The 18559-nt window shown below is 39.7% G+C and overlaps 1 protein-coding gene and 1 pseudogene across 4 annotated transcripts in view; one reads left to right on the top strand and one right to left on the bottom strand.

The window, feature by feature from the left end:
* Positions 1-656: 656 nt before the first annotated feature.
* Positions 657-8533, bottom strand: LOC110490928 (annotated as a pseudogene).
* Positions 8534-13180: 4647 nt separating this feature from the next.
* LOC110489684 (high affinity cAMP-specific 3',5'-cyclic phosphodiesterase 7A) overlaps positions 13181-18559 on the top strand; it is a 28435-nt gene continuing 23056 nt past the window's right edge. For 3 of the 4 annotated variants that reach the window (XM_036943862.1, XM_036943861.1, XM_036943859.1), the window contains exon 1: positions 13193-14228. In XM_036943862.1, the coding sequence (XP_036799757.1) occupies positions 14091-14228 (138 nt within the window). In that variant the 5' untranslated portion in view covers positions 13193-14090. Of the gene's footprint in view, positions 14229-18559 lie in introns of all 4 variants that reach the window. The other variant, XM_036943860.1, reaches the window with a different exon arrangement.

Here is an 18559-nt window from a genome sequence, read left to right as displayed (position 1 = left end):
TCTTGACTTTTTCCACATTTTGTTACATTACAGCCTTATTTTAAAATGGATTAAATAGTTTTTTCCCCTCATCAATCTACACACAATACCTCATAATGCTAAAGCAAAAACTGTTTAAAAAAATAAAGTTATTAAAAATAAAAGGCTTGTCCTCATGGCTTGGTTTTTGCTCTGACATGCACTGTCAACTGTGGGACCTTATAGGTAGGTAGGTGCCTTTCCAAATCATGTCCAATCAATTGAATTTACCACGGGTGGACTCCATTCAAGTTGTAGAAATCTCAAGGATGATCAATGGAAATAGTATGTACCTGAGCTCAATTTCGAGTCTATTAGCAAAGGGTCTCAATACTTATGTAAATATGGTGTTTCTGTTTTAAAAAATATATACATTTGCAAACATTTCTAAAAACCATTTTTTTCACTTTGTCATTATGGGGTATTGTGTTTAGATGGAGCAGGAAAAATATTTATTTAATCCATTTCACAATAATGCTGTAACAAAATGTGGAAAAAGTAAAAGGGTCTGAATACTTTCTGAATGCACTGTAAATAACAAATACTTAAATACACATGTATTTGAACCCAGGGCTGGAATCCCTATGACATCACCAGTCCTCTAATGTCTGCTCTCAGGTGTGTTAGGGATAGGCCTGTCATCCGTCACCAATCAACCTGGTCTTCTTGCTGGTATTGGTTGGTTGCTGTATTATGGGGATGTCGCCAGCATCTGATCAATTTATCAGTGCATTAGTTTATGTTGTAATGTTACACAGAACTATGAAAATATGTCATATCCTCCAAAACTGTCCTAGAAATAAGCCTACTACAGGTGTAGGATCTTCATTTGAGCCAGTTTGATACAGCAGGAATAATCCTGCAGCAACAGGAAATGTGAATTATTATGTGGTTTATAATGAATGGAATTTTTTTTGTAGGGGCAAATCAAGTCTAATATTTAAAGTGGAAATTACAAACTTTAGAAGCTTTTTAAACCTTAACTACTCTACAAGTTTGCAAAAAGAGTGATCAAGTTAAGATCCTACATTTGTACACTAACTATAGGAAGTGACGTCTAGCCTCCTGCCTCCTGCTGCCGGTTGTCCTTTTGGCACCACAGACTAGGCACAGCCTGGCTGGCTTGAAGGGCGGCTTTAATCACTTCAATTACCCTGGGCTATCCCTACAGTAGTAGGTACAATTCCTATTGGTACATGCTCACAATAAATATGTTATCATAAGCAATGTGTTCTGAAGCCAAATATATGAGTAGGCCTTCTTATCATCCCCCCATGATGGCTGAGAGACTTTGCAGTGAGTGCTGGAAACAAAGGCCATTGTGAGATGGGGCTCAAAATAACTGCTTATGGAAACACATTTAGAGATGTGACTCAGAGGCAGTAATTATCAGTTATGTTGGAGAACTGCAGCAGACATGAAGAATAAAATCACACCCAACCTCCCACAGCTAACTGGCACCAGAGCAATGTATCATATCCAAATATCTGGCCCAAATATATCAAGTCTCTTTATTTTCATTAACAGGCTGACTTGGTGCGTTGGAGAAAACATCGAATTCACAGTCTATGCCATTCCGCTGTCTTCGTGACTTTGCTTTCACATCAAAGTCACTTCGCAGCATCAAATGTTTTCCCTTTAATAGATGAGGAAGTATCGATACGGTAGGAGAGTGATGTAGGAAGAGCTTATTAAAAGGGTTGCTGCTGTTGTTTCAACAGAAGGATAATAAAACTGCGAACTATAGGCTAATTCTGAAGCAGTAAGAGATAGTGTGTGCGGCTTGCTCAGGGTAGAAGTTGCCCTTAGGCACAGCATTAGCTTACCCTCCCAGAGTCCTAACCTTATTAGGAAGATGAAAGGCAAAACTGACCTCAGTTCAGTGTCAAGGGGCAATTTCATCCTTCTCAGTGGGGCTCACCTGGCTCTCTGTTTCAAAACCCTGCTGAACATTGTAGCTGCGAACACCCTCCAGGTGTGTGCTGCTCACCTGTCTCCATGTCTGTGCGGATCTGCTCCCCCAGGTTGCCAGGGAAAATGTAGGTGTCGGGGTCCTCCTCCCCAGGGGTTTTGGTTTTTGCACATCCCACAGCAGCAGTTCAAGCGGCAGCACAGGCAGCAGCAGAAGTAGCAGCCTGTTAGCATGTTACAGACCATAAACAGGATGGACATAGACTATTCACTATTAACACATGAACATAGACTAGATTTCCTTTTTCACACACGCACACACACACACACACACACACACACACAGACACACACACACACACACACAATTTCTACCTGACGAAACCCACCTTTGCCCACCAACTGGAGAGCATGAAATAAACGTTGAACTTCTCTCAAAACTGCTGAGCCACGTACAGCCTGAGGGAGACAAAGCTGTTGTAGATGTTCCTCTTGGAAGCATCTGGCAGGACGGAGTGGGCATTGTTGAGCTCCTTGAATTTATCTGTGGCGTTCAAGTTCTCTGGGTTCTTGTCTGGATGATGTTTCAAAGCAAGCTTTTTGAAAATAATTTTTTTTATTACGAAATGGAAAAGATTATTCACTCCAGAAGGCTAAGCTAGCCGAAATGCCATCTTCTTCATTGTTACTATCTTGCTACTTTATGGTCTTATCTAATGCTTTCAGTAAGAGGCTGCACTATTATCTCTCATTTCCAAGTTGAGATCTTTTCCCATGTTTCAGTGTGTATCCTGGCATCTCTAGACGCATTCCTGTCTACACTCTCAATACCTGCAGATCACTCTGAATACCTGCAGATCACTCTGAATACCTGCAGACCACTCTCAATATCTGCAGATCACTCTCAATACCTGCAGATCACCTGCAGATCACTCTCAATACCTGCAGATCACTCTCAATACCTGCAGACCACTCTCAATATCTGCAGATCACTCTCAATACCTGCAGATCACTCTCAATACCTGCAGATCACTCTGAATACCTGCAGATCACTCTGAATACCTGCAGACCACTCTCAATATCTGCAGATCACTCTCAATACCTGCAGACCACTCTCAATAACTGCAGACCACTCTCAATAACTGCAGACCACTCTCAATAACTGCAGACCACTCTCAATAACTGCAGACCACTCTCAATACCTGCAGATCACTCTCAATACCTGCAGATCACTCTCAATACCTGCAGATCAGATCCAGTCAGCAGTCAGCACCTTAGCAACTAGTGACAAAGATGGGGTGAGAACCCTCAACCCTCACATCTGTCAACACACACACCTGCCAGGCATTAGTACATTAGTACAATACTGATATAAGCACAGTTTTAGTTGGAATAGCATGTATAGCACAATTAAAAGTTTTCTAAGTCAGGCTAGAAAATGTGTAGATATTGTTGACAGACACCATGAAATAAATATAACCCCAGTCAGCTTTGCATAAAATAATACATACAACTAAAGTCAGCTTTGCATAAAACAATATATATAACCCCAGTCAGCTTTACATAAAACAATACATGAAACTACAGTCAGCTTTACATAAAACAATACATGTAACTACAGTCAGCTTTACATAAAACAATACATGTAACTACAGTCAGCTTTGCATAAAACAATACATATAACCCCAGTCAGCTTTACATAAAACAATACATGTAACTACAGTCAGCTTTACATAAAACAATACATATAACCCCAGTCAGCTTTACATAAAACAATAAATATCACTACAGTCAGCTTTACATAAAACAATACATGAAACTACAGTCAGCTTTACATAAAACAATACATGAAACTACAGTCAGCTTTACATAAAACAATACATGTAACTACATTCAGCTTTACATAAAACAATACATATAACCCCAGTCAGCTTTACATAAAACAATACATATAACTACAGTCAGCTTTACATAAAACAATACATATAACCCCAGTCAGCTTTACATAAAACAATACATGTAACTACAGTCAGCTTTACATAAAACAATACATATAACCCCAGTCAGCTTTACATAAAACAATACATGTAACTACAGTCAGCTTTACATAAAACAATACATGAAACTACAGTCAGCTTTACATAAAACAATACATGAAACTACAGTCAGCTTTACATAAAATAATACATGTAACTACAGTCAGCTCTACATAAAACAATAAATATAACTACAGTCAGCTTTACATAAAACAATACATGAAACTACAGTCAGCTTTACATAAAATAATACATGTAACTACAGTCAGCTTTACATAAAATAATACATGAAACTACAGTCAGCTTTACATAAAACAATACATGTAACTACATTCAGCTTTACATAAAACAATACATATAACCCCAGTCAGCTTTACATAAAACAATACATGAAACTACAGTCAGCTTTACATAAAACAATACATGTAACTACAGTCAGCTTTACATAAAATAATACATGTAACTACAGTCAGCTTTACATAAAACAATACATGTAACTACAGTCAGCTTTACATAAAATAATACATGTAACTACAGTCAGCTTTACATAAAACAATACATGAAACTACAGTCAGCTTTACATAAAACAATACATGTAACTACAGTCAGCTTTACATAAAACAATACATGTAACTACAGTCAGCTTTACATAAAACAATACATGTAACTACATTCAGCTTTACATAAAACAATACATATAACCCCAGTCAGCTTTACATAAAACAATACATGTAACTACAGTCAGCTTTACATAAAACAATACATGAAACTACAGTCAGCTTTACATAAAATAATACATGTAACTACATTCAGCTTTACATAAAACAATACATGTAACTACAGTCAGCTTTACATAAAACAATACATGAAACTACAGTCAGCTTTACATAAAACAATACATGTAACTACAGTCAGCTTTGCATAAAACAATAAATATCACTACAGTCAGCTCTACATAAAACAATACATGTAACTACAGTCAGCTCTACATAAAATAATACATGTAACTACAGTCAGCTTTACATAAAACAATACATGAAACTACAGTCAGCTTTACATAAAACAATACATGAAACTACAGTCAGCTTTACATAAAACAATAAATATCACTACAGTCAGCTTTACATAAAATAATACATGTAACTACAGTCAGCTTTACATAAAACAATACATGTAACTACAGTCAGCTTTACATAAAATAATACATGTAACTACAGTCAGCTCTACATAAAACAATAAATATAACTACAGTCAGCTTTACATAAAATAATACATGTAACTACAGTCAGCTTTACATAAAACAATACATGTAACTACAGTCAGCTTTACATAAAACAATACATGTAACTACAGTCAGCTTTACATAAAACAATACATGTAACTACATTCAGCTTTACATAAAACAATACATGTAACTACAGTCAGCTTTACATAAAACAATACATGTAACTACAGTCAGCTTTACATAAAACAATAAATATCACTACAGTCAGCTCTACATAAAACAATAAATATCACTACAGTCAGCTTTACATAAAATAATACATGTAACTACCGTCAGCTTTACATAAAACAATACATGTAACTACAGTCAGCTTTACATAAAATAATACATGTAACTACAGTCAGCTCTACATAAAACAATAAATATCACTACAGTCAGCTCTACATAAAACAATAAATATCACTACAGTCAGCTTTACATAAAATAATACATGTAACTACCGTCAGCTTTACATAAAACAATACATGTAACTACAGTCAGCTTTACATAAAATAATACATGTAACTACAGTCAGCTCTACATAAAACAATAAATATAACTACAGTCAGCTTTACATAAAATAATACATGTAACTACAGTCAGCTTTACATAAAACAATACATGTAACTACAGTCAGCTTTACATAAAATAATACATGTAACTACAGTCAGCTCTACATAAAACAATAAATATCACTACAGTCAGCTTTACATAAAATAATACATGTAACTACAGTCAGCTTTACATAAAACAATACATGTAACTACAGTCAGCTTTACATAAAACAATACATGTAACTACAGTCAGCTTTACATAAAACAATACATGTAACTACAGTCAGCTTTACATAAAACAATACATGTAACTACAGTCAGCTCTACATAAAATAATACATGTAACTACAGTCAGCTTTACATAAAATAATACATGTAACTACAGTCAGCTTTACATAAAACAATAAATATCACTACAGTCAGCTCTACATAAAACAATAAATATCACTACAGTCAGCTTTACATAAAATAATACATGTAACTACCGTCAGCTTTACATAAAACAATACATGTAACTACAGTCAGCTTTACATAAAATAATACATGTAACTACAGTCAGCTCTACATAAAACAATAAATATAACTACAGTCAGCTTTACATAAAATAATACATGTAACTACAGTCAGCTTTACATAAAACAATACATGTAACTACAGTCAGCTTTACATAAAATAATACATGTAACTACAGTCAGCTCTACATAAAACAATAAATATCACTACAGTCAGCTTTACATAAAATAATACATGTAACTACAGTCAGCTTTACATAAAACAATACATGTAACTACAGTCAGCTTTACATAAAACAATACATGTAACTACAGTCAGCTTTACATAAAACAATACATGTAACTACAGTCAGCTTTACATAAAACAATACATGTAACTACAGTCAGCTCTACATAAAATAATACATGTAACTACAGTCAGCTTTACATAAAATAATACATGTAACTACAGTCAGCTTTACATAAAACAATACATGTCACTACAGTCAGCTTTACATAAAACAATACATGTAACTACAGTCAGCTTTACATAAAATAATACATGTAACTACAGTCAGCTTTACATAAAACAATACATGTAACTACAGTCAGCTTTACATAAAATAATACATGTAACTACAGTCAGCTTTACGTAAAAAAAATGTTCTCGCTCTCTCTTTTTTTGCTGTATATTGTAATTTGACATTAACATTTGATGATGCTCCGAAGCACGTCTGCTTGTTCATTTTTCATGATGCCAACATGCTCGGAAAATGCCACTATGTTTACATATTCATTAACAACAAACAAGGGCTGCTCAAAAGCTAACCATTTGGATGGTTCCTGAAAGTGAATTCCAATTAGACTAATTAAGAACGACTAATTGTAATGGCACCTGTATGCGTCTGAAGTGAATTCATATTATAAGTCATTAGATTCTGACTTACTACTGTACGTGTCGGAGTGCTTCCAATGGAAATGTATTGGTGAAATGAGAGAGAAGGCAAGGTATGCAAGAGGTCTTGACAGACATATTTTGGTTGAAATGTAAGTTACAGTATGTAGGTTAAAATAGTTATCCTAAACAAAATCTACATTAAAATGCGGAATTACATTGCAAAATATAATTGAAAACAGCTTGGGTTATTGCTGAGTGAATTGATCTTGAGTAAGCATCAAAGGCCCCTGTCATGACACAATAACTAGATTAAGGTTGAGTACGGGGACCAGTAGGTTTTTATCAGAAGCTCTTCATGTTGTAGGAAGTCTGTTCTTCTGTTTTATTGTAAGGTTCAGGTACTACTTGTTGTGTGGGTACATAGAAAGTGGGGCTGCAGCCATAACGCTAGGGTCTATTCCCAACGTGTTCTGACAAGCTTCCGAGTACACCCGCCCTTGCATATGGCGGGCGCACACACACACACCTACACGCACGCCTGCACGCACACGCACACACACACACACACACACACACACACACATACACACACACACACACACACACACACACACACAGGAATCTTGTATAAGCCCTGACCTGAGTACAACAAGGGGTGCCATCTGTTCTGTAGTATTAATATTTTAGTTTTATGGAAGTAATATTGTATTCATGCAGCTATCTGACAATAACTGTCTGTGATTATAAAAGGTCTTGTAGCAGTCAGTCAGAGTGTCTGTCTGACTCACAAAGTCTTGTTTTTTGTCTCCTGAAAAACGGCCCATTAAAATCATTCCCACTGACCTCAATAGACATGGGTTGTTACATGCCATTTGTTTGTGCTTTCCAGCACACGTTGCATGGTCACAGATCAACGTATAACCTGCTTCTGTGGAGAAAATGATCTTCGTATACTAACAAAAACAGTGCAGAGTATATAGAATTAAATGGATGGAACGTTTTATATGGGTTAACATGCTCAAAGGGTTGCTGTCAGTGATGTAGTATGCAGTTCAGTTTCTCCATTGAGGCATACGGTTGGTTATCTGTTGTCTGTTGTTTGTCTGGTTACTCCACTAACTAGCCAAATGACTCCCAAATTGTGTGTCCTATAGAAACAACCTGATGGGTCGGCCCAAATATTTAAGTGGGTCACCCACTGGTTTAACCAAGCACACAGCTCAAGAAGTGAGGTGAAAGTGTGTCTGTGTGTGCCTGTAGGACTTATTGATGTCGTCCAGTGTACAGGTCTTTTGGAGGCCCAGGACTAAGTATAGGGCCTCTCCTGAGGTGGACAGGGAACGCTGCCTTTGTTCCGACATATTCTCTCACCATTACCTGCACAACACAGCAACCACAATGATTTGATTCTTGATATTGACTGTGTGGTTGTTCAGCTGATCCACTGATCTATCAGTAATGGTATACTGTTCACACAGCATCTCTATTCAGCATTGATAGAACTGCTATAAATAGTAACAAAGAATTTTCCACAGGGATTGTACCGTTCCATTGTTTTATCACTATGTTATCTCCAACACTCTATTCGATCTAAGAGTTGCTAAAGACATTGTCAAAATTCATCAGAGAACACCAACATGAGAGAACTTGTCACCTTACTGTTTTAACATGGACTACGAACGCAAACACCAAACAACAGAACCGAAAATACTTAACTAAGAGAACTTTTAGCCAATCACATCCTCTGCATTTGTCCACAGTTATTCCTCTTTCCCGTTCCTCTCTCTCCTAACTGTTCCTCTGTCCAGACCGTCAGCTTCAGTGCTCCAGTCGTCCCTGGGAGAGACAGACAGGTCAGTGGATTCAGGTGTCTGCTCTGTGCAGGACTAGTTCAGAGGGTGAGATGAAGAAAACATACAGGCAGATAGTCATGTGTTCACGTTTCAGCAGGCCCAGCCGCCAGTGGCCCTAACATGATTGGCTGGATGTTGGGTTGGGGTTTAAAGGGGAGTTGGAAGTAGGTCTACTATATTGCAGGATACTGAGGTGTCTGGGTAGAATAGTAGTAGTGTCAACGGATTGATGACTTTCTGAGAGAGGGTGAAAGATAAGGTAAAATATTGACCGTAATGCTGTGCTTTTTAGTCTACTATCGTTTTAGTAGGATTGATACGATTACACCATGGGTTTCACAAAGCCTCTGCATTCAGTGACAGAAGACCACCACCTAGTGGAAGATAGAAGAAACGCAGAAAAAAAGTATTGTCCTGAATCCTCCTCTTCCACAAGATGGCGATACATACATGCAGATTTTACAGAGTGACATGACAAAGGGGTAAAAAAGTAGGTCGAAAAGGGTTTGCAGGTGGACACAAAGTTTACCATGACCAATATGCATTATATTCACCTAAGCTGCATGTATATAAAGACTACAATAATGACAGTAATATTGTATCTTATAATTTAGATTGGGTAAAGTTTGCAAATCAGTGATTATTTCAAGGAGTGGCATATCGCAGTTATAATGTATTGTTTATGGTGTTGAAAGTCCATACAAAACAACAGATTGGAGTCACATTTTATTGACGGTTATTTCCTGATCTGAAAGAAGATACTTGTGGCCCCTGGGGAAACAGCAGGTAAGCAGCTCACCTGTCCCTGGACTCCCTTCTCTATACTCCGTGTTTCCTGGGCTTGCACACTGACTTGTGTGGCTAAGCATGTCTACCTAGGGACCAATATGTGTGTGCTTTAAAGAGACCGTAGGAGGAATTAATTAAGAAATGCTTTCCTACCCTTTCCCGCAGACAGTCACACTCATGGGAGTGTGCACACATCTCATTTAGAGTGGTTAAGTGGTTTGTTGAAAACATTTTGTAAAACCTACCAAATCAACCTCCACTACACTTTTAGAAATGTCTATTAAAAAAATGCAGCTTAACAGCCACCACAGCTAAACCCAGTCATTCTCAGTTGATATCCAACCGAATGAGGCTAGATACGCTTGTCCTTGGCTAAGGGCAATATGGGGTTCCACTATCATGTGCCTAGCCTTTGCTGAGGGTGAGTGACTGGCTGGTGGAGTGATTTGGCACAATGTTGCTTCTGTTGCCTGGAAAAGACGCAGGACCTCGTGGCAGGGAGTGTGATTGTGTGGAATTGCATTCAGAGTGCCGTAGAAGAGAGGGAGAGATGGAAGGATGGAGTCGAGGGGTATAGCCCTACTCATTATGCCCCTCAACTGGCATTCAGCCTGACTGTTGCCATGGTGCAGCTCAGGATTTGCCCCCAGCTCTCCTACATAAGGAAACAAAAAAATTGTCTAATTGGAATGTAAGTAGAGGTGGTTCTTAGAACAGTGTTTTCAGGGGAGAAATCTGGAATGGTGTGTTCCTTGACTACCTGGAAATAAGGTCTTATTTACATCTAGCCTACTACTCACACAACGGACAATAGAGACACAACGGACAATAGAGACACACCTGACAATAGAGACACACCTGACAATAGAGACATACCGGACAATAGAGACACACTGGACAATAGAGACACACTGGACAATAGAGACACACCTGAAAATATAGACACACCGGACAATAGAGACACACCAGACAATAGAGACACAACGGACAATAGCCACTTACTGCAGGTACTAGTTGTTACAGTGCCTTGCGAAAGTATTCGGCCCCCTTGAACTTTGCGACCTTTTGCCACATTTCAGGCTTCAAACATAAAGATATAAAACTGTATTTTTTTGTGAAGAATCAACAACAAGTGGGACACAATCATGAAGTGGAACGACATTTATTGGATATTTCAAACTTTTTTAACAAATCAAAAACTGAAAAATTGGGCGTGCAAAATTATTCAGCACCCTTAAGTTAATACTTTGTAGCGCCACCTTTTGCTGCGATTACAGCTGTAAGTCGCTTGGGGTATGTCTCTATCAGTTTTGCACATCGAGAGACTGAATTTTTTTCCCATTCCTCCTTGCAAAACAGCTCGAGCTCAGTGAGGTTGGATGGAGAGCATTTGTGAACAGCAGTTTTCAGTTCTTTCCACAGATTCTCGATTGGATTCAGGTCTGGACTTTGACTTGGCCATTCTAACACCTGGATATGTTTATTTTTGAACCATTCCATTGTAGATTTTGCTTTATGTTTTGGATCATTGTCTTGTTGGAAGACAAATCTCCGTCCCAGTCTCAGGTCTTTTGCAGACTCCATCAGGTTTTCTTCCAGAATGGTCCTGTATTTGGCTCCATCCATCTTCCCATCAATTTTAACCATCTTCCCTGTCCCTGCTGAAGAAAAGCAGGCCCAAACCATGATGCTGCCACCACCATGTTTGACAGTGGGGATGGTGTGTTCAGGGTGATGAGCTGTGTTGCTTTTACGCCAAACATAACGTTTTGCATTGTTGCCAAAAAGTTCAATTTTGGTTTCATCTGACCAGAGCACCTTCTTCCACATGTTTGGTGTGTCTCCCCGGTGGCTTGTGGCAAACTTTAAACAACACTTTTTATGGATATCTTTAAGAAATGGCTTTCTTCTTGCCACTCTTCCATAAAGGCCAGATTTGTGCAATATACGACTGATTGTTGTCCTATGGACAGAGTCTCCCACCTCAGCTGTAGATCTCTGCAGTTCATCCAGAGTGATCATGGGCCTCTTGGCTGCATCTCTGATCAGTCTTCTCCTTGTATGAGCTGAAAGTTTAGAGGGACGGCCAGGTCTTGGTAGATTTGCAGTGGTCTGATACTCCTTCCATTTCAATATTATCGCTTGCACAGTGCTCCTTGGGATGTTTAAAGCTTGGGAAATCTTTTTGTATCCAAATCCGGCTTTAAACTTCTTCACAACAGTATCTCGGACCTACCTGGTGTGTTCCTTGTTCTTCATGATGCTCTCTGCGCTTTTAACGGACCTCTGAGACTATCACAGTGCAGGTGCATTTATACGGAGACTTGATTACACACAGGTGGATTGTATTTATCATCATTAGTCATTTAGGTCAACATTGGATCATTCAGAGATCCTCACTGAACTTCTGGAGAGAGTTTGCTGCACTGAAAGTAAAGGGGCTGAATAATTTTGCACCTCCAATTTTTCAGTTTTTGATTTGTTAAAAAAGTTTGAAATATCCAATAAATGTCGTTCCACTTCATGACTGTGTCCCACTTGTTGTTGATTCTTCACAAAAAAATACAGTTTTATATCTTTATGTTTGAAGCCTGAAATGTGGCAAAAGGTCGCAAAGTTCAAGGGGGCCGAATACTTTCGCAAGGCACTGTATGTCAGCCTGACATTGATGGAGGAGTAGTATGAATTCCTTTCTCTCTCTCTCTCTCTCTCTCTCTCTCTCTCTCTCTCTCTCTCTCTCTCTCTCTCTCTCTCTCTCTCTCTCATACATTTGTGGGAAGTTCTCCTCCCCACTGAGTGTGACAGACATTCACTGTGATCTCAAATGAATATCATGAATAATAATATGTGTATTTGATAGGGGGACTGTTCAAATACTATTCCTACCCCGACACCTGTCTAGAAACAATAAAAACATTTCAGATAATTAAGGAAGGTAGGGTAGTCAATAAGTCACTTTTCAAGTAAGTAGCCTATTATTATTTGTATTATTAATGTGAACTATGAGACACCATACAGCTTTTATTAACAGATCATAAAACATTTTTGAAGAGTATTCCACTAAATTCCACCATAGCCTCACATTGAAAACTGTTGAGTACTACTTCTCAAGTACAACTGGGTGACTCATGCAAGAAAGGTAATCACAGGCAATGATGTGGACCTCTCTAGGGCAAACCCCATTGTGGTGGAATACCCTTGTGGAGGTCTGCGCCGTCGGTGTACGACTGCTCAAATCGGTATTGGGGATCGCCCTGGACACGTAGCCAATAATGTGGCTTGTTGCAAACAAATTCTACGCCATTGTCCAATCACTATAGATGTGACACTGGTAGCCATGCTGCAATTGGATAACTTGGACAAGGGCGTCTTGTTTTCTCTCCAGCAGCTCCATCTCTGGCAGGTGGTGTGTTCGAGAGAAGCCTCATGTTTAGAAAGGTAGCTAGGTAGTTAAAGGAAATCAATTTACCTTGGTTCACATTTTTGCTTTTTCGTTGCAGTTTATTTTTGCTTGATGTGCCAATATTTTTCCCGGACGACGGGTTTAGGTGAGATGGACTTCGGGTTTCCCCTTGAGCCAGCCACTTTCTTTTGAAATCACACAGTGCTGCATTGAGTGAGACCGATGTGTGGTGAATCACGGGTGCTATTTATGCTTGCATTGAGGAAAAAACGATAGATATTGATAGTTTCTTCTCGCACCGAAAATCTTGAATGAATACCACCGAACCACTGCTCCAATATGTTCCTCGTATGATTCCTTTCACTTCACCCACTAGTGATGTACATCGGCAGCTGTTTTTTTTAAGTGGTCTTGCCTTTTTGTTTTGATTTGGAGACAATGCGGAGCCATATCACGACGAAGCACGTCTGAGACGAGTTTTGGAGAAGACAATGAGGAAACGTTTTTATGAAGATAGAGAAAATATAGAGGCCTCGTCCTTTGAGGGCCCAAATCTGTGTAGAAAAAGGTGCTAAGTAGCAGCATGAATAACATCCCCGGTTAGAATGGGAACAAACGAGACTAGCGGCATAGGCAATGTATTAATGACGGCGATTTTGGCAAGTTTAAAGTCGCCTAGAACAAAGATAAGTAGCTTTCTTCACTGCTGAAGTATTACAACGGATTCCCTCCACACAATAAAGGAGGAATACCGCTCTGCAATCAACCCTCTTATTTTCCTGCATTTTACTTTCCATTTGATCAATTCATTTCCCATTTTAACTGATTTTTATTCGTTTTTTTTAAATCTGGATCCGACTCTGACTTTGTTCAATGGAAGTATGTTATCAGCTGCCGGTTTTGCCTCTAGACAGGCCGGTTCCTAAGCATGTCCTCAGCCGGAGAGGAGCCATCAGTTTCAGCTCCAGCTCGTCTCTCTTCGGCGCTCCTGATCCAAGGCAGCTGTCACAGGTAATGCCTCATTACTTCAACTGGATCGGTTTCAAATGAACTCTCGGCTCTCCATAATGACACTACATAATCAATTTGATGACATCTCATGCACTACCTAATAACTAACTATTGGATCGCTTCTTTCAGATTCATATGAGTGGTATGGGAATCCTGCAGGTGGTAGCCTATCGATTTGCAATGTCACTCTGAAACTACGAAATGATCAGTAAAAATGTTCAAGTGGTTAAATGCAGTCACTCTTCAACTCAATGTATTGTTAAGCTACATTGTCTGAATTGTTGCAACGCCTTCAAGTGTTAGTGGCAACAGCTGTCTACTTGTTACTTTGTGCGCCAAGGAACGTGCTGCCTGGATACTTTAGTTTGTATTCGATCTAGTGTGTTCCAGTCTAGACACATTTAACAGACTCGTTAAATAGGTGAGCCACATTGGCTACTCCTTGATTTCTCATCACGTTGTATAGTAGGCCTATTCATGGCATAGTTGTGCAATGCTAAAGTTTCCTTAACAAAATACTGTAACTCATGGGCCTAAGCTACTTAGACCCATGAGTTACAGTTTTTTGTTAAGGAAACTTTGGCGCAAGGAAACAATGATATGAGCGGGAACTGATAACCTTAACTAACACAATCACCAAATGATGAGGACATCGATTCACGTGTTTGGTAGTTGATAGTTAGCCACCCTACAGAGTAAGTGTATGTTAAATCGGGGGTGAATAACTCGTGTCCGACGCTCACATGTCATTGTATACCGAACACATTAACCAGGCAGTGAGATCTGTGCGTGTGCGAGCCGCGTCCCTCTTCGGTGAGATATCCATTAGTCTTTTGTCAAGCCCACTGCTCCACATCACATAATCACCCCTGTGTCTGCTTTCAAATATCCACACCATTACCCTCCACTCAACAACAGATATACAGCCCCTCTCTGTCAAAGGCTATCAATGTCCTGGCATAGAATTGGATGCATAAAGTCCTGCTTAGTTTTCTGACGCGATGATCATCAGTTTATTGAATATTCCAAATGGCTGCCATGTTGCACTATGGAACGTTGTTTTGAACGGGGAACGCTCGTTCTAGTTTTATGCACCCATGCGAAACCTGTAGTACAATCACACTGTGTACAAACACTGTAGGAGCCATTGTGCTCCTGGGTCGTGTTTGCCCCTTGTTTCTCTTGAGTGTGCCACAGTTCATTTGTAATTGGTGGGCTGTGTTTAAATTATTATTCTTTTGGCCCTTTTGTTGGGAGAAACGGCTCACTTGCAATGAGCCACAGGCTTTGTAGTGTTAAGTGGGGTTCTTTTGAAACAATGATTTGCATCAGGTTTTGGTTTGTGCAGCAGATGAGAATGGGTGCAGAAGTGAAGACCTTCCCACTGTAGTTGGACACCAGGGTATGGAATGGAGACGTGTTTGCTATATGGGTTTTTTCCACACACACTACTTGCCATGGAGTGACTACTGTCCCTCTCTAAACATAATTTCTCTCCTTCTGTGTGGCCATAAGGGTGAGTCTTTTCCTCTGTGGTCACTGCTGTGTTCTGGTTCCAGTGTGCTCGCTTCCTGGTGTTTGTTTAAGCGGGGACAGGGGACGGGCTAGAGCTAGCATTACTGAGGGAGCAGGTTCAACATGTGCCTGAGGGTAGTGGTTTGGCTCTCCGCCAAACTCCCAGATGGCCAGAGTTTCAGGCCCTCTTGCTCTCTGATGAAGACATTTCCTCTTGTAAACAGAGGGTGAAAGTGTAGGGTTTAAGAAAAGATGAGAAGTGCATTTTTGTGCTCGCTGTCTGCATGTGGATGGGTGTAAAATATGCTCTAGTAGAGGATAATGGCCAAAGGTCTCAGCTGGTTTGTCTGTAGGGCTTCCAGGGTTTTTTTTCTGGCCTCGACGGCGGAGTGGCCAATGGCTAGGTCGCCAACCGAACATTGAGAGGAAGTGGGTGTGTGTGACGCACAGAGGCAGGCAGTATTGCCTCATCTGACTCGGTGTTTACATCCAGAGAGCCAGGCCAATGCAGGGAAGAGTGCAGCTGTCAGTACCATGTGCCTGGTGCATTGATTGATAACTGAAACACACACCTCCACTGATAAGGCCAGGCCACAGAGCCAATTGAGATTTGTCTTGTTGTGTGTATCCGAGATATAAAAGTCAATATGTAAACAGAAACACAGTATTGATGAGTTGCAGCGGTTAGGCCCATGCAGATTTACGACAGGAAAAAGGAGATTTGGCAAATATGAGCCAGCGTGCTACGCAACAGGACGAGATAGCACCACTTGTTTTTCTGCAGGCGGAGGGGATCACATCATGAGCACGCGCGTTGATCTTAACTGAAGCGATAAGGTTTTGACGTAGTGGTGTGCGTGGCTGGATTGACGTAGTTTCAGGATGTGGTAAGAATGCCGAAGGAGCTGTTAAGAGTCTTGCTGCTATTCTTTCACAACCACGGGGCTTTAACCCCTGACGTGCCACACGGACTATTCTCATGAAGGTTATCTGAATGAGTGTAGACCTTATAGGACTAGTACGTGGTCTGTCCTTTTTTTCATTAGATTTGTCTTCACATGACTCTTCTGCTTGTGGTTCCTTGTCAGCTTTTGGTGAAATGCTGTACTCACCTGATCAAGGCATTCAACTGGAAAGGTTTGGGTCTAAACTCAATTAACTGTCATCTCTCTCTATCCCTGGAGGAGTATAGGACCTAACTTCAGGAGATCCTCTATAGTAGGAAAGAAAGGACCTTAACAAACCATACAGTTCTCAACAAGTCTCTTATTTGGCCAGGTATAGACTAAGTTGACTGACACTAACACATTCTAGAAACATTGGTGTTGGAATGGAGGTTTTGAATAATTCAATTTCTACCTTGATTCACTTCACATACTACAGGTGTTTCAATGCCTGAGCCACTTCCTGCCTATGAATCCCCCCCATCTCTGATCTTGCGTAGATATGACTCAACACAGAGCACATTTGCAACCCCATTCTAAACCTCTCCCTATAAAAATATTTTCAATGACTTTGTGACAGTCAACCAGGGCATTTTACTCTGGAGAACTATGTCTGGCTGCTGTCTGCAGTGCTCTCTCACCATGTGTCTGGAAGTGTTCTACTGGAACACCATGACCTGCTCTGCCTGGCCTATAGTACCATGAAACTGCCTCTATGGCCTAGAAACTGATCAAAGTTATTTTGACCAATGGGTTTGTGTAGGATGAGCTGATACCAGATACCCAGTGCACCTCTCCTTCACAGGCCAGTGAACCCTTCTAAACCCACCTAATGACCTCTGACACTGGAGTGTCCCCCCATAAACCAGTGTTAGTAGGTAGACTCAATCTGTGGCCTTGTGTAAGCAGTGGCTGGCACACACATGCAGCAACCTGCATTGCAGTAAAGTCCAGGTTTATGGCTTTAGCATTGCCTTACTGGAATGTGCCATGGCTTATTACAGCATTGCACCGCAAGGGTATAACTCTTAGGAGGACGTTTTCACTTCATGAAGCTCTGCTGACTCCAGCTGCTTTTAGTGCTAAGTTTACAGACACTGTTTGTGGCTGATATTCCAGAATTGATTGGCATACTGCTGGCTTCCTCCATAGTTTGACGTGCTGTCTGTCTCAGCTAGGGCTGGGTGAGCTGGACTAAAAATCACATCTCCCTTTATTTTATTATTATTTAACTTAGTGGCAGTTCATGATTTTATTATGATTATTATTTTTCTATAAATAAGCTTAGTTGCACAATTAAAGACGAATACACTGCATTTCAAGCAGTTGGGAATAATCAAATGAATTCAGGGCTTGTCATTTTTTTAATTTTATAACTCTGCTATATATAAGCCTTCAACCCTAAGACCCCCTCCAAGTGTTTTAACAACATGGCCTGTTCATGTTGTTTAGATGTTGAAATCAAGTGGCCTATCTGGGTAAGATGGTTATGAAATATAACAGTGAAATGTTTATTTACGGACCCTTCCCAACAATGTAGAGAGAGAAAATAATAGAAAAATCCCAATCACCCCCCCATTTTTTACATTGAATTCTGTTCATCTGCCATCTGGGATTTACTGTATTACTGGCATTGCACACAAATGTACATATGAGATGAGTAATGTAGGGTTTACATACCCTACATTACTCATCTCATATGTATATACTGTACTCTATACCATCTACTGCATCTTGCCTATGCTGTTCTGTACCATCACCCATTCATATATTTTTTTTATGTACATATTCTTCATCCCTTTACACTTGTGTGTATAAGGTAGTTGTTGTGGAATTGTTAGGTTAGATTACTCGGTTATTACTGCATTGTCG

The sequence above is a fragment of the Oncorhynchus mykiss genome, chromosome 15 (genome assembly GCF_013265735.2).
Source record: "Oncorhynchus mykiss isolate Arlee chromosome 15, USDA_OmykA_1.1, whole genome shotgun sequence".
NCBI classification, from domain to species: domain Eukaryota; kingdom Metazoa; phylum Chordata; class Actinopteri; order Salmoniformes; family Salmonidae; genus Oncorhynchus; species Oncorhynchus mykiss.
Note: the sequence above shows the minus strand (reverse complement) of the source record. Positions and strands in the feature narration are given on the sequence as shown.